Source organism: Corvus cornix, chromosome 2, assembly GCF_000738735.6.
Source record: "Corvus cornix cornix isolate S_Up_H32 chromosome 2, ASM73873v5, whole genome shotgun sequence".
Classification (NCBI taxonomy): domain Eukaryota; kingdom Metazoa; phylum Chordata; class Aves; order Passeriformes; family Corvidae; genus Corvus; species Corvus cornix.
This window is the reverse complement of record NC_046333.1, coordinates 22,336,489-22,362,922: the sequence shown is the minus strand read 5'-3', so window position 1 is coordinate 22,362,922 and position 26,434 is coordinate 22,336,489. Positions and strand designations below refer to the sequence as shown.

Here is a 26,434-nt window from a genome sequence, read left to right as displayed (position 1 = left end):
TTATCCAATCACAAGAGTAAGTTACAATTTAAGCTTACAGTGGAAAATTCTCAGACCTTTCTTCTTCTTGCTACATCAACATTTCTTGTTTGCCTGCCATATCTTTCTTTTTGGTAAAGACACGTTTTCTATTTACTTATGCTCTTCTTGAGGCTTATTTACTTGGTGAAAAACATGTCTTTGTAATCACATACCTTTGTCCTGCTCCTAAAATCTCCTTCCAACTCATCTCCAACCTTTGCCTTCTCAGTTACTCAGCGATCACTGTTTCAGCAAAACATCTTTTATTCTATATCAAAACTTGCTTTCATTTCTACCTCATCCCCAGCTTCTACATTCACAGACCTTTCTGCCAAGCCTACATACCTTACCAAACTTTCATCCTCCCCAACAAGTACACTTCCTCCTTCTCTCAATTTTGCTGTATGGGCTGGAGCATCAGTCTGAAATCTAGGGATGTAGGATGAAGACAAGGGCAAAAGCCCTGTATGACTGCCACCACTGTTGAATCCACCAGTGCTGTCCTCTGGGCTAGCTAAGATTTCTCAGGATCCAGCACGGGTTGCAATATCCCCTTGTTTTCCCCTCAGTTCTTCACACAGCTTTCTGAGGAGCTACTCTCCTCAGAAATCAGGGCTGCATGATGGCTATCATGGCTCTGATTGGCCAGCCAGTTGACCACAGTAGTCAATGATGATACCCAGAATGAAGTAACAAGGCCATGACATGTAGAAGACTGCTCCCTTGGACTCTCATCCTCTATATTCTCTAGCCAGCAGCAATTAACCTATTACAGTTTTTCATCTACTGAATTTTTCAGACCGTAATTCTTTTTCTCAAGCTGTAAGGAAAAAACCAAACACCTCAGGGGATGGAAAGGTATGCTCTTGTCCCTTCCTACAGAGGGCAAGTGCTGAAAAATGCAAAGCTTACAGCTTGCCACTAACTGAGCAATGCTGAAAAAATCAGCCATATTCTCTTCTCAAGACCCGAGTCACCCACAAACTGGAATTTTGTTAGCACAGCAGTGCAGTTTCATTGCATGGCAGGGCAGTAACTGCCAAAATGTTTGTGGTGCTGCTGTAATGTGAAGAACAGAGAGTGAGTAAGGATTTTTCAAGATGCTTGCAGTAAACTGGAAACTCAGGGAAGTTGAGAGGAGCCAGTATTCACCTTCCCTGAGTTTCTTTGAAAACCCTCTTATGTGGATCACTCTGCTCCTTGCTTCTTTGTTTCATGCCCTGTGTCGATAGACTTTTGGTGTGGTTTCAAGCAAGTCTAGTTTATTCCTCTTTTAATAGTTTATTGGATTACACATGCAGAAATATTCTTTGCCAGGGAAGTTCATAGGCTGTGTCAGACATCTACAATTCTCGCCATCCTGCTGCAAGGCACAAAAAGGCTGAGGGACAGCCCAAGCTTACCAATGAGTCTCTGTCTCTAATCTGTGGGATAGGCTTATGTTGTAGGCACTGATGTTTCTCACAGTCATATGTGTAATTTCCAGTCAGAGAAGTTGTTTTCTTTCCAGGTTCTCAGTCTAATAAAATAAAGCAGACATTGTGGAGGGTGTTAAAAAGGGGAGTGAACACAGTAGTGTTTTAGAAGCTGTCTAATAATATAAGCTCCAAGTGCAGGAGGACTGTAATACTATTTTAAAAGATCCTTGAACGTAGAGTTGGAAATTATGTAATCTTGACAAGTCTACAGTGTTTTAGCAGGAAAACCCCTTTGTATCCATACACAGGAAAGACACTGGTTCAGCACATAATTAACCAGAGCAAGAATTTTGAGTGAGAAACTTCAACTCCAGGAAAAGGAGCAATTCTACAGATCTAATGACCCTGGAAAGGGAGGGAGAGAGACTTATCTAGGAGGTAAAGGCCAGCTTTAACCTCATCCCAGTTCCCACCTTGCTCCATGCTGCATAAGAGTGATGGATATAAGGAGAAGCACAAATTACATGGGTCAGAGGTCATCTTCTACTGCTTTGTTCTGAGTCTCCCTGGAATATAATTTTTCACTACCATCTGCCATTTGCTGGATTTTACATCTGTCTTTCCCTAAAATTAACTCTCCCAAAGCCCTCTGACATAAAGAGTAATGAAAATTGTGCACTGGAGTCTTTACAAGCACGAAACTTGAAAATCTTTCTCCCTCATGAAAAGCCACATCTTTTTCCTTCCATGTTTTCTCCTGGGTTGCTTCTACTGAAATAAGAAGGAAGACTTTGTTATAAACTAGATATACCAGAAAATGTTAATTTTTAAATCTAAATTTAAAGCACAAGTTAACCTATAATAATTTTCATGTCAATTGAGTGATAGTTTTTCTCCTTGGCTTTGCACAAGGAATCTGGGCATGACCCTGATTCTTGACATAGAAATTTCCTTTGCCACTCTAAATGGGGCTATTGTCTTCCAGACTTTTAGGTTTCCTTTGTAATGCTCCTAAGCCTTTGTAGGGGCAGCAGGAGAGACATTTGCATGAGAGTCATCTTTGAGGGTAGATACAAATCCCAGACTCCTCTGAGCCTTAGAGTGTTCCAGCCTTAAAGGCTTTACTCAACAGTACAATAAACACAAATTATTTCCCTCTTGGACCTGGGACAAATATGCTGTTTTTCAGGATGTGGCACTGATTTTCATCAAGCCTTCTGTTTCAAAAATATGACATATATTTATGTTTGTGTCTGTGATAAACGCAACTTATGTCCCTATATGCATATACAATTTCATATAGGGGGAAATGTAAATGTTTATAATAGTAAGTCTGAAAAGTGAGGTGCATTGAGTGCAGGTTCAGGTCTTCTGCACTTTTAACCTCCACAACTTAAAGGGAAACTACCAAAGACAAGTGCTGACTGTACAATCAGGCAATCTGTTTGATTAAAAATCCAGCACAGCCCATTGACCTATTGATCAAACTGTTGTGGCTACAAAGTATTTAATCAACTGCAGTCTGTTTTATATCTATGACAACATTTATAAAGGGACTAAATTAATAAATTGGTCCTTACAAGGTACAATTCCCTTATTTTCCACATATAAATTTACTTTAGGCATGAACATGCATGCAGCAGCTTAGGAGTTAGAATAAACCTGGAACAAACTTTATTCATGGCACAGTACACTTTCACACACAATAAGAGCACAGGCTGAGGGTGGGCTTAAGCCTATCAGGAGAGTGTGAGCCCTGAGTTTTCTTACCTGAAGTGAGTATTATATTGGATGTAACCACATGCTACTGCAAAGAGAGGTGAATTGAGGCTGAAACATTAAGAGTTTTTGTTTGCCTAAGATCTGTTAAAATAAAATAACACTTTACTTTCACCTTGTCAGCACCTCTTATTTAATTTGAAAGTAGTGCCAGGGTTGAAAGTAAAATCTGAAGAAACCTTAATGTAAACTTAATGTAACAAACCCCCACAGAACCACAGTGGTACGTGTGTTTTGGCTTGTATACAAGGTTACTAGTATACTAGTTTTATAAGATTTTCATAGCCATCTGCAGTAGATATGGAACATACAGAGGTGACAGCTATGTCATCTTTAAGGCAACAGGCCTTCCTGGTACTGATAATCATGCTCACCTTTACCTCTTTAAAGACAGGGCTTTGTATGGGAAGCTACTGTGATATGACTTACCTGGTGATCTCTAGTGTTCTTGGTTCTTTCCTTTCCAGCAGACTCATTCTAGCCTCTGCAGGCAGCATTAGCTGCTCTGTTCCACACCCATGACCAATAACAAATGCACAGTAAGGTAATAGTTATATATACATACATGCATGCATATATGTACATATGTGCATGTGTGTGTGTGTGTATATATGTGTATGTATTGTATTTACCTGAATTTTTTGTTAGATCTTCTCCTACTTTCCTATCTGTCAAAGCTGCATCACTTGTCTTCTAAAGCACTAGCATGGAAACTTTTAGACTTGTTCTTATCTTTAATCACATGAGTAGTTCTCCAAGAACTGCTTTTCCCAGGATGGGAGTACTTGTGTATGTGTGAAGAGGACTATTTTTCAGCTTGTGTTTGTGAAATAACTGAACAGAAAAGATTAGAAAGCTGGCAGGAGTTCCAACCCTCTCACAAACAGGACAACTGTAAACATTTTAAAGACCACATCTGACAGTAAATCCTCCATCACACTGATAATGTGACAGACATCCTGTAGAGACTGGGATAAATCTGCTCCTGCAGTTAAATGCTTCATGGCATCATGACAGCTAAAAAATCTAAAAGGTGACATGGGTTGGATGTGTAATCTTGCTGAGATAGCTGATAGGCTGCTTTCCTTTTGAGTAAACCTATCTTTTAATATTCCCAAAGCAACCTTGGGATCTGGTGGCTAGAATAGGAAATTGTTTTCTTGTCCTCAGGGAATTCTTTAGTGCTATAAATGGGTGACTGACTTTTTCAATCGGGACAATAAAAAGGCAATCTTCAGCTGAGTTTCAAAACATATTTCTGATTTGACCACTTCATTTCATTCACCTCATTCTGATTTTCTGACTTCAAAGAAAAATATGAAATAATTGTGTTTCTAAGTAAAAGACATTTCAGTGAAGATTAGAGGGTTTTTAATTGAAAATTCACTGCAACAGAGAGGTCTGGACAATGATGGAGGTGGGCAACTCATAAAAAGTTAGGCTGGAGTTTGTGTGGTTTGAGGAGTTTAGAGGTTTGGGGGGGTTGGGGGTTTTTGGTTTGTTTTGGGTTTTTTTTTAATTGAGAAATATTAGTCTTCAGAAAAAATTCTTAGGAGCCTCTGCTCCATTTTTTCAGGAATAATTTAAGCGTTTATGAACTTGCTTTTAAAGGTGGGCCGCTAAGACACATAAGCACAGGTGACTTACACTTTGCGAAGTAATGAATGTACTTGTCTCTCCCAGGCATCAATGAAGAAAGCTCACAGTTCTTTCAGGTGGTGCCTTTAGAGCATTTAACATGCTTGGAATTTTGTAGAACCATATAGGATACATAAAGGATCCAAGGGTGTAGCACAGTTTGCAGGGCTGGCAATTAGCACTTTGCCCCTTTGGGCTTTCTGTCCAATATACCGTTTATGAAAGAAAGTATGCCGTGCACACTGGTGCTTTTGAATTGCAGTCACTGAGTGGGGGAAAAGAAAAGATAACTGCAACTATGAGCCCTCAGAGTTTTAGACAAAGGCATTTTTGTTGCAAATGAGTACTAAGAGAGGGGCAGTTCACAGTCCCACCACTGAGTGGAGTATTTCTTCCTGAGCTTTTCCAATGTCAGACAAGTTTTTATTTCTTTCCCTCAGCTGAAGCAACAGTTCCATCCAAAGGCATGGGCTAAAATAAGAGAGACTGGTCTCTGCTGGCAAACAACTGGAAGACTCCCTGCCTGGCCCCATAAACACCATGCTTGTATAATCGGTTGTGGCTAGATATATACACAAAAAAATGCAGTAATCACTGAACCTCAGTGCTGGAGACAGTGTCCATCAGTTTCTATACTTATGGTGCTGCTCCTGGATGTGTGCCCTGCCTTCTTGCTTCACTTTTATTCTCAACTCTCCCCTGGGTCCCTGATGGTATCAGCCTTACTCCCTCCCCTTGTGATTTTCTTTGCAGCTCTAGACACAGCAGCTGCAGCTCACCTTTTGGCTCTCTGTGACAAAGCTTTCACATCCTCCCTTGCTCCTTTGAGAGCATCAGCATCTGTGGCTCTTGGTCATCTGGCAGGAATGATGCCTCAGCCTTGAGGTACTTCTGGTCTCCCTTGCATCTTGTTGCCTCTCCTTCGGCCTCTGCAACTTATGGAAGAGGAAGGAAACAGGATTAGAATCTGCTGGTGAGGCAGAGAGTGATGGTGCTGTTCCCTAGCCTCCAGGAGGACGCCTGAGTGCAGCGTTGCCATAGTGACAGCTCCCACTTATCCCTGGGTAAGACAGGCAAGAGCATCAGCTGCAGACCCAGTCCAGAAAGATCCTCCAGTGAGCCCTGACGACAAACTGCACCTTCCCTACTACCTCACATCACTCAGTAAGTACTGCAGCCACACGTTTTCCTCCCGACTGGTGGCTTCTGGATTGGATTTACTTTTTCTTTTTCTTTTTTTTTTTTTTTTTTTTTTTTTTTATTTGAGGGGGCATGTGGATTTGTTTGTTTGTTTTGGGTTTTTTTTTAGCAGCCACCACCAGCAAGTTGCCTTATCACCTCTGGGGACAAGCAGGAAAGCACAGAGTCCCTGCTGCATAGGGAATGGGCTGGGAATGATCCCATATGGGGAAAGTTGGGGTATGACCAAACTGAGTCTGGAATTTATGGCTAGGGCAATGGGTAGGAGAGTGTTTTAGAGAAAAGTAAAGCACTAACTTCAACTGCTGGGACAGTTCACCACCAGAAAATGCAAGTCAGCAAAGTGGGAACTGGTATAGAGGCTTCTTATCTCATTACTAAGTCTGGCATGTGCAAGGGGTTAATTTGTACCTCAAGGAAAATTTCGGGAAGACTTTTTATTTTTTATTATCTCCAAAGACAAAAACTTTGTGACCAGAACCTGTGCAAATGTATCTCACATTTTTTCAATGAAACGAATAAATATTTTTATTTATTTTACAAGTTTATGGCTAGAAGTGGGAATCAGTCCACAAACCAGCCAGGGTTTTTGAAATAGCATCCAGAAGCACACTGTCTGTGAGAAGAAACTGCTCCCAGACAATTCTGTGGTACTTCTCCATCCATGCTATTATTAGTAGGAAAAGTTTTGGGTAGAAGGAGGCACTCAGACCAGGTTTTCAAATATCTAAGTATTTGCTAAGAAGATTTAAATATGCTTTATAAAAGTAAAAATCAGAGTAATCTGACTATATGCCTGTGGAGAGCAGCCTAGTGCCTAAATAACTGAAGAAGAAACTCTGTGCATTAGCATGAAGCTGTCTTCTGTACCCTGGAAGGCATCACTCCAACAGAGTAGTGTTAAACAGATAGTAAAACTTGTAATTAAAGGTTTGGATTGCAGAGCAGTAACAGTGAGAATTTCTACTTGCAGGACTTTCTACTCTGACCACTGTAATCTTGCTTTATTCACATGATTTGCCAGGAAGCAGTTGTAATGGGGCTGGGATAGGATGGGGTATGGGTGAAGGTGCATATTTTCTGATAAAGGTACCAAGGCTGCCTGCTGAGTGAAGATAGAAGAAGCCAAATGCAGCCAGATGTTGTACCATTCTCCTTGACTCCTGTTTCACATGATTTCTGTATAGGGCAGGTGTGTGCAAGATGGCTTCATCCAATATCTTATTCCTTCTTTATGCATTTGTAAATGACTTCAAGCAAATAAGGGGCCTACTCACACTACAGAGCCCTCCACAGAGGGCATGCTACAGCAGGAATGACAGGTCTCTCTCTCTGCCTCCCTTATAGGTTTAGGGATGCAGGGAAGAAGGAGCAGGTAAGGATGCTGGAAGCCTGCCTGTCCCTGCTTGCTCATGTGCTCATTGCAACAAGACAGGAAGGGGCAAACCAATTGAAAATAATTTAATAATCAAAACCCCCCAGGAAACTGTAAGTGCATGCTTGGTGGGAAAAAAGGCACCAGTCTTAAAGAGCAAACCCTCATGGCCAGAGCAGCTCTTTGGGCAGGGCAGCAAAATGTTGCTTTTTGTCCAGGCTGGACTGTAACTAATGAAGTCCAGCCTCTGCCTTGTGTCTGCATTTGGCAGCAGCCTGTAAGATACTCCTACATACTTCCATTTCCAGCTATTGAGTACACTAGCAGCAGCAAGACCAGGCCCTGCCTATGAGAATGTGGACGAACAAGTGTGCACACAGTACTACCCCAGGACCCTAGCTGCCTCTGTTTCTGCCTCTGCTTCTCTCTATGTTCTTAGAAATTGCTCTGGCTTCAGAAGATAAGTAAACAGGGCCAAACAGGCTTCTGTGGCAACATTATTGCCAACTATCAAAATGAACTTATTAAATTCAGATTGACTGCTGTCACTCAACAAGGATGCTCTCAAAAGTACTTTTATTTTTGTAGCATCCCTGTCAACATGCCAGTGGTTTTTTTAAATAATTATGCATACTCTGTAAATTAGCATGCTTTTCTTCAGAATTTTGTCAATGGTGGAAACAAAATACTCTCCTGAACAAGGAAAAACATCCACATACAATACCACATGCGCCAGATGGTCTACTGAAGTCTTCAGAAGCACAGGTTGTGGATACCTTATAAAGGGCCAGATCAGAAATTCTAAATATTCAATATACAAAGAAATGACAAGCCTTAATGTACAATGGTGAGGAGTATTGACACTGATGCCGACATAACCCCTGTAAACTTCTATAAGAATTGCGTATCAGAACTTCATTTCTCCATCTTATAGGTAAGAATGATCACCTATGGGTGACTCACTTGAGAACTGCATTGCCCCTTCAGACTACATACAACTATCCATAGGTATGTAATTCCATGTAGTTGCATAGCCCCTACAACCCTTCAAACCCTAAGAGAAGACAAGAAATGGAGATTTTCCCCCCAAGCCATTTCCGTGCCTAGTTCAAGATCAAATGAAAAATAAGTCCAGCCCATTAGTTTTGTTCTCAAAGCTTTAGTTTTCTATCTTACAAGGTAGGTTTTTCTCGTGAGATTTCATTTTAAGTTGGTTTAAATGTCACATTATCGGATGGCCTTGAAAGATTTCCATCATGTTATGTGAGAGTAGGTGTACTGAGTATTCCCTAAACTCTAGGCTGATTACTTGTGACAAACATCTACATTAAGCCAATTGTGCATTAAAATAGTAAACCAAAACACGTTTCTTTATCTGTCTCTAGTGAAATATTTTTACCTAATTGAAGCCTGGAACTGTCTGCATTGGTGAACTTTGTTATGGAAACCAAAAATTTAAGGAAAGGGAGTAGTCCTATTATTTGCAAATATTTGAGTGTTTTAGGACTATGTTAGTGAGTAATAGGATAGCTTTGTTTGGGCACTTTAATCAAGCAGGTACAGCAACTGAGAATTTTGAAAAAATTTTAGTATGTGCTTTAAGCTATATAAAAATCCAAAACTGATATCCAGAAAGTGAGAAGTTCAGATAGTTTTCATCTGAATCACCATGTCTTATAAGTGTGTATGCCCAAAGGAGTCATGCTGTTATATGACAGTGATTCAGCATGAGACCTCATTCACAGGAAGCTGAAGTAGCTTTTAGTAATACCTGCACTTTTCAGTCTGCCTTATCATTCATTGCCCTCCTCTGTTTGTAAGTAGAGCCAATCTGATCTAATGCCAAAAGTTCTAACAAGGAGCAACTCAGAACTATGTAGGCAAAGCTAGAACTTGCCTCAACTTTCAGGAAAGCATTCCAGGTGTCTATCAGCTCTCTCTTTTCCCAGAAATAAGAGACTTGAGGTGACTCATTTAGGCACATATCTCTGCAGAGGGCAGTACAGCCTAGCTGCATTGTACCAAGGTCTCTGGCCAAATGACAACTAAATCCTAAATCATATAGAAAAATCTATATCATCTCAGGAAGTATCTTCTACTGAGTGTGAATTAGACCTCCGATGTAACCATTGCAGATGCACAAAGGATGAATGTGGATCATTATGTCAAGAGACATAACAGAGTGCAAGAAAAAAACCACCTGAATTCATCACATGAATAGCAAGCATTTGCTACCAAGGTGACTGATGGCAAGCAGAGAGTGCAAACTGTGCTAATGTGAACACTAGGAAAAGTGTTGCACTTAATGCATGAAAATCTGAGAACTTGCTTCAATTTGTAAAGCCATGTTAATGACTTCATACAGTCCCCATAGCAGGCTACCTTCCCACATAAAATGTTACTGGGGAATCTGTTTCCTTAGTGGCAGGAATTGATTTTAGTGGTTTGGGAAAGCACCATTACAATGCTCATACAGCAACTTTCCTTTGAAGGAGAGCTCTGTGTGTAATCCATGGTGACAGGATGTAACAGCACTCACAGATTCATACGTCGTACACAATGTATATACACCCAAGATACCAAAATCCATTATATATTTTGGTAATTTTTATCTTTTTATTCTTTTGTCACACAGACTGTCACAAAGTGCATTGCAGAAACACTTTTGTAAGCAAGACAATGCTGCCTTCAGGGTAGACTTAGAAAAGAAAAGGAAGAGGAGTGTCAGAAGTTAGCCTGTAAAACATTTTAAAGCACCGAAGATGCCAAGGGTTTGGCATGTGTGACTATGAAAATATGAACACAGATCTAAGAGATGTATTTTAGAATAATATTTTTCAAACTACCATATTAAGAAGAAATAATGAAGCAATTCTCTCAATAATCTGCATATACCAATCCTATATTGTCTCTTTACAAAGCTTAATCTCTATTAAGTGAAATAATTCAATGAGCAACTAATTGAAATATAACCAAATTTAACTATATTTTATAAGCCATTTCCAGCAAATATAACTTACTCCCAATTTTACATTTAAATTTTGCTATCTATCCTCAGCCTTTTTTTGCCTCAAACCTGTTAAAAACCAAAATGTCCACAGTGTCTGAAATGATATCCCTGGTTTTACTGAAAACCTTGTAAATAGGGTATTCTTCAGAAAAGAACATTTTACCTACAGTCGTAATATTTAGCCAGCATGTCCTAATCAAATCTAAAAAAATCAAATGGAATTGAAGAATAAAACTTCCTCAAATCAAAAAATGTAGTGCAGGCCTTCATATGGCCAGATAATAAGTTCTGTATTAAATAAAATTATGTCTGCTTCATTTTAAACCTTAGCTATAGCTTATTTATACAGTGAATAAACAGAACAACCATACCATGTTAAGGTGCCTTCAAAGATTTCTTTCTGTAGGGTCTTCCCAAGTGGAGGATTTTTCTTGCAGTGAAGGCAAATGAGCCTTCAGACAGTATAACACTTCAGCACAGATGTGAGGCTGGACTGGGACAGTTCTACAGTGAACATCTGGAGGTCAAATCCTTTATCTAGGCCTGATTCTGTAAGGTTTTAATAATTTGCAGAATATTACAAATTTTTGTTAATTTTAAATAGTGAAACGTAAGGGAATTAATCCCATGTGTACAGTATCAGTCAACGTCAACTTTTGATGTTGACGAGTTGAGTCAAATTTGACGCTGCCAGGCAGTGTTACTCCCTTTATTTTTAAGTCACTGGCATTTAAGACACGTGTTTCCATCCTCTGAAGAACTACATCAGTGCAACCTTTCCGACTTTCTTGTACAAATATTTCTGTGACTGGATTTTGCTCAAGGGTTAATTGTTCTATACATAGATGCAAGTTTAGTCATGGAAATGAGACTAACTCTCCTACTGTTCTGTTTCTTGTCAGCAAAAAACCATTGCAATTTACAGAGAAATAATAAGGTAATTTCTTTTCCTGCAGCAAGATAAAACCAAACTCCCATAGTTTAGTCTTCGATTTGCCCATCCTCCTTTTCACTGTTATTCTCCAGCTGCCTTTTTTTTACCTTTCTCTCTTATTTGCCTTTCCTTCTCTCCCTCCCCTTCCTTTATTTTTTCCCAATTACTTGTCTTTCATCTATTAGTCATAATGTCTCCAGTTTTTTTCTTTTCCTCATTGCTTTTCTCCTCCTTACAAGCAAGTCACTGTCTGCTCTTATTCCCTGAAAATGGAGAACAGAGGTTGTGAATAAGAAACTACCACAGCTGTTGCTGGATGAAGGCAGATACTGAGATCACTTGGACTGCACCTTCAGGTTGAAGGTTGTTTCCCTTCAACATTGCTTTTGTCACTCTGATGAGTTTCTGCTAAGCAACCTTAGAAATGATCAGCAGTGAAAAATGGTCTAATTTTCTTCTTTCTGTGGTGGCATCTGTGGCAGCCCCAGGATCAAATCTCAGCTTGCAAGGTGCTGGGGAAGCTCAGGTGTTAAGGATGGATGAGGATGGGCTTCAACACCCACTGCAGCTATAAGTAAAGGGGAACAAAATAGCCCAAACAGAAATCCAGTGAGACTTACAGAGTATGGACACTTAAACAGCTGTGTGAAATGGGTTCCCATGCTCTTACCAAAGTGATGAGTAAGTTTATTTCATGAGTAAGTTTATTTCATGATGGCTTTGGGGTCTGTGGGCACTGGCCATCTTTCTGAGGCAGCACTTTACACCTGGTTCTTCTGGGGTATGCGAGGTCTCTTAGTGGAGCTGGACTTACAAGACTAAATCAACAGAATTCATAATTAAAGTTGGTTCATATAATAAACATCAAATATAATCCTTCGTTTACAGTTGAGAAAAAATGGAGAAGAAAACCAGAACAAAACATCCTATTCCCTAGCATTTACTTCGTGTATGAGATAGCACTTTCTGTATGAGATATTAGTTTCTGTATGCTCAAAGTCAGTATTCTTCTGTAGCACAAATCCATGCTAGTGTGGGTTGCTTACAGCAAGGTAGGTGGAAAAACAGGTTGCTGTGTGTGTAAGCAAGGCAGTGAATAAATCCATCACAGCATGTGTGAGTGAAAAATCAGGTCCGCAGATTGCTGGAAGACAAGAGCTCCTCATCAGTTGTTAGGTAACACCAATATGTCCGTTTTATGTCTTGCTGCTTTCTTTTTTTTTATGTGATGTAGTATCTTTAAAGGAGGAAAAAAGCCTGTTTCAATGATGTCAACAGAATGTGTTCAGCCACTTGATATCCCAGACGACAGACTGGACAAGCAAGATTCACAGTGTAACCATTTAGGTAAGTGTTATTTGATGATGTCATTGCACTAATGAGGGGTGGTGCCTTCACATCATAAAGTCCTGTCCAGTGTCCATTTTTCCCCTCCAGCAATACAACTAAGCCCCCATGAAAACAGATAGATTACACCTTCTGCTGACACTTCTAGTGCCAGATGGAAAGACAAAGAGCATTTTTCCTGCATATAAATATCAGCTGAAGCACTAGAGTGAAGCTAATTAAAGAGGAGAATGGAAAAAGTCATTGATCTTTTCCCTGGTAGAAAAAGTAGAGCAGTTTCTTATTTATACCACAGTAAATTGAAAGCTAGGATATAGCTGAGCTTTCCCTGACCATATTTTCCATATGCAATTTAAGTAAAAGGTTTCAAGCATTCCATTTGCCATCATTGGGACAGCTTTCTAAAAATGTTTTCTCCTTCATCATCAGTTTCCTTTTGAAGCTACTTCACACAACTTTTACACTTTACAGGGTTGTCGTTGCTCTGCCACACTCCTGAATACCAGACTTCATGCTTGATAGATATGCTTTTTGCATATTCATGGTCTTTACCTGTGCTTCAAGTGCTATGATTTCACTCTTATCTTGCAAAATTATCCTGAAGATTCAGAAACCCAGAAACAAAAATCTGTTTGCTCGTTGTTAGTTTTGCGGTGACAATAATGCAACACAAACGCAATTTCACTTCCTTGTAAACAATTGTCTCACCACAGGTTTTATGAATTTTGTTTATTTGTACTGCAAGGAAGATATCCTAGTTCTGTCTCTGCTACATGGCATTTCTAGCCACAGACACCATTTTTACAACTGCTGGTATGCCAAACATAATTGGTCCATAAAATTGCTTATTTAAGTACATACAGAAGGAGTTTCATTCTACTGTTGGGAAACTGAAACAGTGGGAGGGCAAATGACCTCATTAGGACTATGAAGAAAGCCTATGAAGGCCAGAAAAAGAACCCACATCTCCAGGGCCTTAACCCAGAGGCCATCCTTCCCACATCTACCTGCAGGCTCACAGACATAACAGCTGCCTTAAATAGTGTGAGAGTCTGGAACAAAGTCGTGCTTGCATCCAAGTCTGCAGTCAGGGGTTGGGTAAGGGTGTGGGGAGCCCAGATGAAGGCAAACAAGTAGCTTTTAAGAATTTGAAGCATTGGTTTCTGTGATGATACTAATGAGAGGTTCACAAATGAGTGGTTAAAATGCTTAAAGAACCATCATCAAGGTTATTGGCAAAAAGCAGGTTTTAATATGAATTTATGAGAATTCAGCTTTAACAAAGGTAAGTGGCAAGGTTCATTCTATTACTTACTGTGTAGACAAAGCATACGTAATTAAATTGGTTTAGAAGCAATTTGGAATTATTTACATGGAGACTGGGGATGCAAGAGGGTAAGGGTGCAGAGCATATGGATATAAGAAAAGGGTGCAAAAGCACTTAATCATTGACTAATTTATTATTTTTTAAAGTAATTCTATAGGATTTGCTACAATTATAGCAGTGAGTTAATTATATACTCAAAATAACAACATTCATACCATAATCTGTTCGCTTGCATGAACACACGAAAAAAAATGTATACATCTATATCTACTAGTGTAAAGGTACTTATCAAAAATTCCCCTCAGGCTCAGTGCAATACTCATATCAAATCCCTTAGGTGTTTCTCAACAGGCATGGACTGCACCTCAAGGAGTATGTATGTGTGGCAGTGGTATCTGCCTAGACCTCGCTGTCAGCGACGGTCTTTCAAGAATTGCAAACTTGAGGGTTGACAAGCTCCAAGAGGCATCCCACTCAGAGGCCCACTGTGTTCCAGGAGAGCTCAAACAGCCTTACTTAGTGCTGCTGTTTGTAGCGTCACAAGATGATTTTTCCCAAAAAGTCCAGTAACAATAGTACTATTACACTCAGGCAACAATTCATTTTTTTCAAAAGGTCTCTTAACAATAGTACCATTTCAGTTGGGCTACAACTGAGGTAAATTACTTACCAAGGCTAATAAGAATGACTGCTTATCCTTTGTTCCTCACCTTGGTCGGACTGCTGATGTTCCTGATATTGTCAGAATAGTTCCTACCTTTACCATACAGGAGCACCCAGTATGGTCATGGATGCTTCACCACCCAACTGGCACAGTTAAGGGGCACTTCACCACTCAGCTGATTCAACTAAGGCTTGAGAAGCTGCTCAGAGATTGCAGAGCAGGCCTGAAGAGGAGTTGAGGGAGGGGGATGTACTACCACAACAAGCTATCTTCAGTATTTTTAGCTTGCATAAACACCCAGAAATACAGACCCTTGTAGAAAAAGTCATGTTGACCCTCTGAGTCATCTGAGTAAAGGATTGTTTCAAAGGAAAAACAAAAATCCAGCATAATGTTACGTAAATAAAGAGCAAATACCAATTGCTCAGTACCTCTGGAAATAAAGCTAACTCTTGAAGGGAACAATATACTGGCTAACTGGCTCATTTTAACAGTACCTCAGACTGACCCTATATAAGTAAAACTTTCCTTCACAAAACTGCCCTTGTAACTCTTGAAGACACAATCCACACAGTTGCCACTGGATGAAACAGGGGTGGCCATGGAACCTCTGCACACAATAATGCAGACTTCCCTCTGACATGTAAACACACAAGCTGCCCACAACTCTCTCTCTCAGTTTTATGTCTACTGCCAACAACACAGAAGGCCCACCTAAGTCACCTGACTCCAATGTAGCGTGGCACAGAGGCCTCTTTTGTTGGCTTTCTAAATATTTAAGAGATTTTTCTTCCTGGGCATTTTAATTTACTTGGATTAAAGTACTATTATCAAAGTGTTTATTTTCACCATCTGGTTTATTACTTCCCCTAAGTTTCAATTTCCATTATATTTTTTCCCTTCAGAAGATCTTTCAGAGCAGCTGATTAAGAGCTGTGACCTCAAAAAAAAACCAAGAAAAGGTAAAACCCTCACAGCTTCCCAGAAGACTGAACAGGAGCAAAAAAAGCCAAAGAGAAAAGATACACCAGCATGGCACACTCCACCACCTCTAACAGGTGAGCAGTAAATCTCTTGACTTTGAAATCCCAATTCATCTTTGGGGACTGAAGCTGGGTGAAAGTCCATAGAATGTTCATTCAGTTATGTCCCCTTGGATGCAGACAGGAACACAGCTGCATGCATGTGCACCTGGGAAGGCAGGTGAACAGAGTCTGACTTTCTCAAAGACACTGCGTGTTAGCTGAAGGGTTTGCTTTCACTTTTGGAAATATCAAGGTGGGTAGGTTCATGCTCTGAAAAACATGCTCCTGTGGAGCTCACAGTTTTGCTGCTAAACGATGTTACATTTATGTGTGAAATGATGTGTATTTATTAGCAGCTGCTGAGCCATGCTAGATGTCCCAATTGGATATGGTCCAAATTCCGAAAGGATCAAGTCCAGCCCCTGCACTTTCTCGTGAAACTAACATCCAGTGCACAGCGGGAGGCTGAATGGGAATGAGACTGGGAGTAGACCAGTGAAGCACACAAACCACTGTAGGATGCTTCTCCTGGAAATCACAGGGCTCATGTGATATGGGGACTCTGGCAAAGGGTAGGTGCTTCAGGAAGACAGAAACATCACAGCAACAAAGGGGCTCCTTGTAGGATGCTGCCTGCTGTGGCACAAATATAGATGTTTGAGAGCCAAATGCCACCAACCTGGAGAAAGGAAGAATAAGCAGGAGACTGCCACTGAAACCTAATGATCCAAGAACAGCAGTGAGAATAAATGTTTGTCACTCTAAGCTAACAAGCACTCCTTTTTATACTCTCCAGGGAGAGAGCTGTGCTCTTGTATTACTGAGTTCTTCTTCCCATGTTGCACATACATGGAGGAGTTAGCTAGTAACTGTTTGTATGCTTCTCTGTATATCTACAACAATTCAAGTCAAAACCAAGCAACTGGGATTTTCCAGTATTTGTAATCCAGATATTGAATTTGACTCTGTTCAGTTTTCACTGTATCTTCCATCAGCAATTCTCTCTTAGAAAGAGCAGCTCAGAGGCTGGAGAGCTGCATTTTCTTCCTGCAATTGTCATATCATAAAGAAAACATTGTTTCACTAGTTAAAATAGCCACTTCTGTATGGTCACATTGTTCCCAACTAACGTCTTGATCATCTGTGTAATTAAGCTACTGTGGTAAGATGTCTAAGGTTCTGGAATAGGAGATTACACCCATCTGTTCCACAATTTCTGATGGGCTGTAATTTAGTGCATTTTGTACAATCAGAAGCCAGCTGGCCAATGATAGCATCATTTTCTAGAGCCTATGGGATATAATTAATTTGAAAGAAATGGAGGGTAGGTACATCATGCAGCAGATCAGTTGTGCTATTGTACTTTAGAGTAGTCTTTGGGAAAGTTACATAGGCGAAAGTTTCTTCAATGTAAATAGGCTAAAGTAGCATTTTCTTTATTTCTTGCTTGCAGGCATACTTTCAGACTCATCTGATAATCTGCTGAAAAGGTACAGTATCACAGAGAAGTCACAGAGAGAGAGAGTGAGTCCAGTCTCTCAAATCACTGAACTGGAGCAGAAAAAGCCCAGGAGAAAAGATACACCTGCAATACACATTCCACCTTTGATAATAGGTAAGAAACCTAGGTAAAGATCCTCCTAAAGCAAAAAGTGGCTAGTGTCAGAGATATACTTGGAAGGCTGAAAGGAGGTTGCTCTCTGCTCAGTGTACTTAGCAGATCTTGAATTGGACCTATTTGGTCTAAATATATAATAGCAGTGGGGGTTCATGAAAAATCTATTACATAACCCATGTTCAAGCCCTGGGGATAGAAAGGACAGGGAGAAAGAAAAGGCATTTGGTCACTCGATGGTCTTTTGAAAACTGCAATCCTACTTTTTTGAAAAGCCAGCTACTACCCTGCTTTTCAAACCTAAGCACATAGAAATTTTTAGGCCACCAGCACTAAAATGCCTCAAACAACCTGGAGCAAAGCTGTATTGATTAATACCCTCTTCACTCCACAATCCCTAACATGCATTGAGGAAGGCAAGTGAACTTCTCATTAGCAGCACCTTAAAGATAATTCTGTGCTTCTAGCATAACATGCAATACATACACACTACATCCATAACATGCCAATAGGGAAGGGAAGGGGAAGGGGAAGAAGAAGGGGAAGGGGAAAGGGAGGGGGAAGGGGGAGGGGAAGGGGAAGGGGAAGGGGAAGGGGAAGGGGAAGGGAAAAGGGAAGGGAACCCCTACAATGGATCATTTGAATAGAGCTAACCTGTTTTTTGGGTAAACTCAGGAGTAAGAGTTCAGGAATGTACGCTAAATAAAGCTGCACTGTGCTTTATGATCATGCCCGCTCTCTTATTTAAATTAAGAAGTAATGAAGGAAAGTATATTTATGTAATTCTGATTATCTAGTTATAGCCTTTTTAGAGCAGATGCTAGAGACAACAGAAATGTAAGACCCAAGCAGAGGTCCCCAGCTCTCAGATGGACCCATGCTAGTCGTGGGTCAGATGCTTACCACAATCAATAGCAAGATCATTACCAAACCGGAACACCAATGAATCACTTTGCTAACTGATGAACTCCAAAGGTTCCCAGTAGAGTTCAGGATTCAAAGCTCAGAGAGGGATGTAACCCAGAGATGCAGGTTATAAACTTTCCGTGGACCACCAGTGATTTCAAGGGCAAATCATCATTTTAATGCAAAACAATGGAAAGGGAATACAAATGGGAAGTCAAAACAGTAGTGATTTGTATAACACTAGGAAAGTATTTTTTTCTTTTATATGATGCCTCTGATCACTTGTGAAGAAAATGTGCTTTACTGAATGCAGTTTGGAAGATCTGGGTTTAAAGGAGTGAGAAGCATGTTTGATTTGGGAAACATTTTTAAGTTAGTCTTTCTCTGTTTGCTGTTTAAATAAATCACTTAGCCTCCCTACTTCTGTTTTCCTAGCTGTCTGTAATATGAAATGCAGAATTATATCTGCATCCTGCAGATATATTTTAAGGATTGGTAGTTTGTTCTGTTAATATCTGCCAAGGGATCTGACTAAAGAAAGCAGAGGGTAAATACAATGTAATCATAATTTCCAACAGAACTTTCAAGTACTTGCAATTTTTGGCTAGACTCTAGAACAACGGCTCACAGAAACATGACTGTTTCTGTTAGAAAGCTAGAAACTAGGCAGAAGAAGTTGTCTTAAATCATCTATTTGTCAGGTGCCACCTAGATCTAAGCCACTCCTCCTGGGCTACAAATCAGAAAAACAAGATAGCACGTGTCTACAGACTGCCTACGGACAACTGCTGCAGCTGAGTTGGGAGAGGCAAGAGGTGAATGGTTAAACGTCCATTCTTCTCACCCAGAGGTTTTCAATGGGGGTGTGGTATTTTCCTAAAGGAACCACCTTAACTGGTTTTCTAGGCTATGAGAACGAGGCTTTGAAACTGGTTTTACTAGTTATATCTGATTAGAAAACCTCAGGCAGCCACACTTCAGGAACTGCTTTCCCATATTTACACATGTATTTACATTCTAGCTCAAACCCACAGGCCTGAAGACCATTAATTTAGTTAATGGACTATATATTGCTAAGTGGGGATGACAATAGAGTGTTCCAGAGTTGACTACAGGCTTGGATCAGATTCAAGCCATTTACTGTCAAGTGATATGGAAAAAAAGACCACTAGAATTCTGATTATATTTTGTCTTTGAGTCTAATCCCTTCAGAAGGACAATTTGTTGGCTGACTGAAGGAAAACTTTCCACTGAAGGAGACATCTGCTCGTTACTTATTTGTATGGATATGGCATAATATTAACTGTGCCACTTCAGTAGAAGTTTGAAGGCTGAATACATTTAGAAGCCTGAACCTTGCAGAGGAGATTTCAGATAACTAATTTAGTAGCCCCCTCTCTTTATCTGCATTTCCCAATTGGATTGGGTGTTTGCAAGGTGCAAAATTGATTCTGCTTCTCACTTGAACCACATGTCACCCAGTAGAGAAATTAATTTTCTTCATTTTATATGGTATATTTCACTTGCTTCTATTTGTGACAGAAAATCTCTCTGACCACCCAAAAGGCTAAGGGATTGTCCTAGGAGTGCTGGTCAAAACAAAGAGGGATAACACATATGCTATTTTAGCTGCATTTACAACAAACTATTTGTGTGGACAGCTGTTCAAGTGGATACTCAATTAAGCTCTTTTACTAGAATTAAGTGGAGTTTCTTGAATTGGTATCTAAAAGGGGTTTTCAGGGGATCTGAAGGGGATATATTAGAAATGGTGACAGTCCTCATTAGCAAGTCACAGGAGACACCATGTAGCACTGAGTGCTGCTTACTGCAGCAACACTAATAACAAGGAGACAGGACAGAAAGGTCTGTCTATATTTATTTAGCTCACATAGTCCTGCTGGGTCTTCTCAGGTCTCCAAGACTATAATTCAGGTTCTGTTTCACACAGCAGTTCCACAAGAGCTTAGCTTCTTTGTGCTACCTGATGGAATAAATGTGAAAGTAAGCAAATATTGGACCAGCCTTCAACCAAAACAAGTAACTTTTTCATACCAAATCATGGAGCCATCACTGGTGAATTTCAACCAGCAGAATGATGTATGTTGGTATGTATCTTGAAAAGTAAATACGCATCCTTAGAATAGGAAGGGAATGGAATTCAGGCATTTAAATACATAGGTTACTTTGCCCGATACAGGCACAAGTCTGCCACAGGCAGTTAATCCCTGGAAAACAGATCCAGAATACAGGATCTGAAAAGCCCTCTACAGAGAGGCAGCATCTTAGCAGGCTGCTTTGATTCCATGCCAAGTGCTCGAAAGTGGCTTCACCAGTAGGCAACCAAGTGGCATTGGAGGTATAATTGAAAAGAACTGAAAATTGCATTCATTTCTGTCATTCTCTCAATAGCAAATGTGCATAGTTTGAATTTTGTCACACATTTGAAGGTACATTTTAACCATATATTAGTTATATTTTCCCTGTTCCTCAAATGGTCCAGGATGTAAAAACCAACAACAAATAACCCCCACTCCCCTTTGGAGAACACATAAGCCAAACCCCAAAGACAACAGGAAAAAACCATATCTGTGTTTGTCTAGGTTGCCTATAGGGATAGAAGTCTGTGTGGGGAATATTTACATCCATCTCCATAAAATGACATCATTCTTTGATGTTAACAACAATGGTTACTCAATTGCTGCTTGAACAAATGAAGTCCTTTGTGTTTCAAATTAACATTAATTTATGCCTTTCAGTTTATCTTATAGTGCTAGTGAAACCAGCTAGTTCACAAGAACAGCATATAAATGAAGCAGGAGCTAACTTAAATGAATGGCATTATAGGTCAATATTTCCATTAATTCGTCACCTCTGAAAAGACTCTAAATTTGAAGAAAATCTTCCTCTGCGGTATTATCTTATTTTCGGACCTTGTCAAGACTGAAAGCCTTCTCTGTGAAAGTACTTTTGATGCAGAAAGAAGCAAAACAATTTGGTTTGACAAAACAGCTTGGCTGGCTAGCAAACAGTAGGAGATCAAATTAAAAAGGAGAGATTTCATTGGTCTCAAAGCAATGGTATCCCTCATCCTGTTTGTAGACTGTTAACATCCACACGAAGGCATGTGGGCATAAAATCCATCACAGAGGTCACTTGCTTTTTACTGGAAACAGGCAAACCCAGCACAATATGTTAAAATAAGTTTCAAAAACATTTTGTACCTAATGCATTGTTCTCACATCACTCTTACTTATTTTCTAATGAGGAGAGCAGTTACAATATTTGTTATACCTTGGTATCATATAAAAGCCTCCAGATCACCAAAGGGCGGACTTACTGATTTAACAGAGAAAAAGAGAAAGAGAGACACAGAGACACAGAGAAAGGAGAAGAGACAGATTTGTGGGAGGTATGATCTACAACCCAAGTCTATTTTCACATTGTTCTTAATTCAGAAGCTTTTGCAATTTATTGATACTATATAATTTCAGTGGAGATGGCACTTGTCATGTGGGTATTTTAACATTTGTCTCTTTTGCCACCTGCACTTGAAAAATCTAAGTAGTATGGCTATATACATAGAAGAAACACATACATGTCCACAGAAGCTGTTTCAATCACAAAGATTAATTACAGTATTTGCTTCATCATGCAAGCTCTTTCCCTTATTTAGCTACCCAAACCCTTCTAACAAACAGGTTCCCAAATGAAATTTCAGAGTCTCTTTTTACAGGTAGCAAAAATATGCTGGATTTAAGAGTGCTTAATAATTTTAGCTAAAAATGCAGTGACTCAATTCTAGTTCCCTAAATATTAGGAGACTGAAATGCCAAAAATAAATGAGGAGTAACTCACATGATGCTGGAAAATGACATTAAAATCAAGAAATAAGAGAAAACTGAAAAATTCTCTTTAGCCTGATATTTTCTAAAAAGTAGTATATTAAATCAACTCCTTTTTTCATCTTTATTTTTTGTTTGTTTATTGCTTGTTTGTTTGATTTGGTTGGTTTTTGTGGTCTTCTCTTTTTAAGGCACCAGGCTGTTTACAGAAGAAGAACAAACAGTGATTATGGAAGATGAAGAAAAGGATGGAGACACAATCCACAGTTAGATTACAACAATATTTCTATAATACAGTGTAAATAATCAAGGGTCATTCAAAGTGGCAGCACATACAAAAAGTTCTTTCATCTTTATAAATATTTTCTCAATTGTACACTTGAATTTAAACTATCATCAAGTGTTTATCTGCTTATCTCCATCTCATAATTCCCAGCAAGCATCAATGGAGATGTTGGCAGAAATTTCTGTTACACTTAGGGTTTGAAGGATTCTGTCAGTTTACTACAAGTGGCTTCCTAGCATTTTTGTCAATGAGGAATCCACCTCAGGTCAGATCTAGCTTTGTGCAGTGTGGTACTCATACAGTACCTGGCACTAGATACTAGAGAAGTGGTAGTGCAGAGCAGTAAAACATCAACTAATGATTCAGACTGCTTTTTTTGCCTGACACTTTACCTCATTTGTCAGCTTTCCTTTCCTGGAATAACACTGACCACAGTGAAAATTCCCATATGCAGAGCTGATGGGATAGATGAAGAAGGTGAGAGGGCAGGAGTCAACTCTATAGTCCCTGAAATGTAAAGCAAAAATTTCTTCTGCCTGCTCATGAATTGTGTCTGTAAGGAGGAAAAGGTGAATTTACTGTAGAATGAAAATTTATACCTAAGGGCTCTCAGCATTGACAGACACATCAAACAGGATGGAGGGCAGAGATCTCAGTGGAGAAATGCTAGGGAAGTGCAACGCCTGCCTTTTACCCCTGTGTTACAGAATTATCTTCACTGGGTTGATGAAAGATAAAATAATTGGACAGTTGATGCTTTTGCTCCAAATAATTTCTTTTGACATCTTCTTTTTAAATTGAGTCCTAGGTCATAAGTTAGGAGAGGTTGTAAAGATTCAAAATCACAGCAGGAAGGTAAAAATAGAGTAAAAGCAATAATGTTACTCAATGACAAATGCTTACTGCAAGGTAGAACAGCATTATGTGACTTTTTTAATAGTTTACCTCAATGATTCAAACAAGATCTGTTTACACAGCCAGCTACAGCCTTCAGCATTTGTAGAGAGATGGGTATTTGTAGAATATTTTACAAAAAAAGATAGAACTGGACACTTCGTGCTTGCCTTAATAACTCTGGGCTAGATGGAGTAGCATGGCCAGCTGAAACCTTAGGGAACTGAGCAGAGGTTGAAGATTATCTAGCTTGGTGGACTGAATTTAGTTATCTTTTTAACTCACTTGGGCAGACAGCTGAGGCCCATAGTAGCTTGGACTTCATTTGCCACTGTGACTGACCCAGCATCTTTCATGAGAATGCAATCCATTCACAAATATATGTCAATGTATACTCTCAAGATGTAATCAATGAGCTTACAATAAATAATTGCATATTAAATTGTGCAAGAGGTCCACTATATTATTAATGAGATGCCTGTTATTTAGAAAGTGTATTTGTTTTTATCCTATTAATCTATCAGTGAGACAAGATAGTATTTAAAATATAAACAATCAATAGTTAAAATCACAACATTAATGTAAGATCCACAGTAAAGTATGTCACAAGTACATGACAAGAAATACGTATGATTCAGGTCTAGCTTTACCGGTGAAGTTGGTGAATATTTTCAGTACACACGTAGTGAGTTGACTTTGGCTGGATGCCAGGTACCCACCAGGCTGCTCTATCACTCCCCTTTACAGCACCACAGTGGAGAGAAAATAAACAAAAGAAAAACAAAAGCGAAAGCTTACACATGCATAAGCAAAGGGGAAAACAATTATTATCTGCTTCTTGTCGCTGTTGGGGTGGTCACGACACACACAGACAGTGCCTCTTTCAAGGGCCAAAAAGCCGTTTCTTAAACAAAGCAGCCTCTTTTATACACCTTTTGTATGTTATCATTTGTGTCACAGATTCATTGGCTGCTAAACTACTACAATAGACTCATTGGCTATTATTAACTTCAATATACTACCATTGGCTACCTATAGCATAAGCATTCAAGCATTCAGAAAAATAACAGGTGCAGATATGTTGCTGGTTTTCTCCTTCTACTGTTTAGCTTTCTTGCTTCTCTTGATACTACATTCTCATGGGCAAAAACGAATTCTTTTTCTTCTCACGGACTTTTCTCACAGTCCTTCTTTGTTAAAAGTAGCAGGCCTGAGCCATAATTTTACAAAGGCAACAAGGCCTTCATTTTATAAGGTTTTACTTAAATGCCACATCTCCCCCTTTTTTAAGCAAAGGGCTCATGTATTCTAATGTTAAAACAGTCTGCACCTGTAAAGCCCACCCCACTAAGACCGCCATGGCCACTTGCTGGCCACAGGACAAAACACATGGAATACAGATCACAACCAACAAAACCCACCAAGAACAACCATACCACTGACAAGGAGATTTATAATATAGGAAAACAAAAATAGTATCCCATTTTCCCAGAGAGAGAGAGCTGCTGCTTCTTCTGCACTTGGCAGAAAAAGACCACAGTTCCAAAGCTCCTACGGCTGGAGCTCAGGGGCCACACTGCCCAGACAGGAGGGAGTCCACCAGCCAGAAACACAGACCCCAACACCACCGAATGTCCCTCTGGAGGCATGGAACAGGGAACAACTGAAGAAGGTCAGCAGGAACACAACAACATGACGGTAGATGCAGTAGGATACAAGGCAGTTGGCAGGCTGCCTCCACAAGCCCTCAGGTCACAGCCATGTTCCTGGAAGTCCTACTCCTGCTCCTGCCTTGGCCACGAGGGCTGGATGGTGGCTGGGTCATTTTTCTTCTCACTAGGCCTCATTTTCTCAGAGGCAATTGATGCTTGTCAGGTCAGGCAGGTATCCACGCTAGACCTGTTGGCAATAAAACACATATGTACCTTCTCCCCTAGGTTAGTGTTGGAACCCAAAGTGCAGGGAATGTTTCTCTGCCTGTCCTGAGGGATCCATCCCCCCAGGGAAACACTGTTTTTAACCTTTGTCCCTGGAGAAACCTGCCAAGGCTTTGGGATGAATTAGAATCTACAAGGGTGTGAGTTAGGTGGTAGCATAATACATAGTTTGTTACAGGGTGAAAAATTTAGAGTTTAGGTTTATTAATATGGTAAGTAGATGAAGGCAAGATGGAGGATGCCTGTCGTTTTTCAGGTCTCTTCCCTCTTCTTCACCTACTCCATTTTCTGCAGTGTTGGTAGTACAGAATGATTGGTTAGAAAATGCCGCAGTACAGGCTACGTGAAAAGATAGTTCATTAGGCATTGGTAGAAAAGTAAAAATAATGTACGTACTTAGTAACTATTGGGTAATTTAACTTTAAAAGGGCCTTGAGTTTTCCTGCATTTTGTCTTTTGGTACTTGCTCTGCTTCATGCTATGTTGGCGGCATGTAAATTACTGATAAGATATAATAAACAACCTGAAGACCAAGAAGATCCAAAAGTCTTGTTCGTCTCTTATTCATGGCAAGGACTTTCTCCCCCATCTGGGGAGGACATGTGGGGGTCGAGAACCACCACAGGTTAGTAGATCATCTAAGCCTTGCCATTGCACATACAGTTGTGGATCCTTATGTAAAACCTTTTAGAAATCAGTTCCCCACATGCAAATCTTCAGACTGGTATCGCTCTGCTGGGGATCAAAATTGATGATCCACCTGCAAAAACTTTAGTGAAAATATTGCATTATCTAGATATTCCTGAGAGGTCATATTCCCTCTTTTTGTTTTTATGATAACATGTGTGTCTGTCACTATGAATGTGAAGACGACATAAAAGCAAGGAAATACATGTAATGAAACAATAAACCTACACGCAGCAAAAAAGCAAAGTAAGATGTGTAATCAATATCACACAACAAAAGAATAGCGCCTTAGAACAATACACTTTCAATTGCCTAAACACTGGACCATCACCCAGAGTCTGCCATAGCTGGTGAACCCTGTTTCACAAAGAGGACCTGGAGGACCTTCCCGGACAAGGCCTACAAGTGTACCTCAAAAAGGGGTCCAGCTTCTATACATCCAAATGAGCAAGTCAAAGTGACTCAATTGGGTCTGTTGGCATGCTTCCCAACCAGGTAGGGCCAGGGCTTGGCCAGAGCCAAGGCC

At 39.9% G+C, this 26,434-nt stretch overlaps 1 protein-coding gene and 1 long non-coding RNA gene across 4 annotated transcripts in view; one reads left to right on the top strand and one right to left on the bottom strand.

Annotated features, from left to right (window-relative positions):
• Positions 1–258: 258 nt before the first annotated feature.
• The window catches only part of LOC109950985, a 33,196-nt gene continuing 7,020 nt past the window's right edge, over positions 259–26,434 (bottom strand). Inside the window, exons 3-4 of one of the 2 annotated variants that reach the window (XR_005601503.1) lie at positions 5,636–5,791; positions 259–1,540 (exon numbers count right to left, since the gene is read on the bottom strand). This is a non-coding gene — a long non-coding RNA (uncharacterized LOC109950985). Of the gene's footprint in view, positions 1,541–5,635; positions 5,792–23,557; positions 25,184–26,434 lie in introns of those variants that run through there. The other variant, XR_005601504.1, reaches the window with a different exon arrangement.
• On the top strand, positions 5,625–25,760 carry PPP1R17 (protein phosphatase 1 regulatory subunit 17). Of its 2 annotated transcripts, none has more exons than XM_010398581.4 (5): positions 5,625–6,020; positions 12,610–12,722; positions 15,619–15,771; positions 17,192–17,353; positions 22,296–25,760. In XM_010398581.4, exons 2-5 carry the CDS (start codon positions 12,641–12,643, stop codon positions 22,373–22,375), a joined length of 477 nt encoding a protein of 158 aa, XP_010396883.1. In that variant the 5' UTR covers positions 5,625–6,020; positions 12,610–12,640; the 3' UTR covers positions 22,376–25,760. The 2 variants fall into 2 exon arrangements, with proteins under 2 accessions (XP_010396883.1, XP_039405598.1); XM_039549664.1 differs by having other exon boundaries at positions 5,914–6,020; positions 15,622–15,771; positions 22,296–23,731.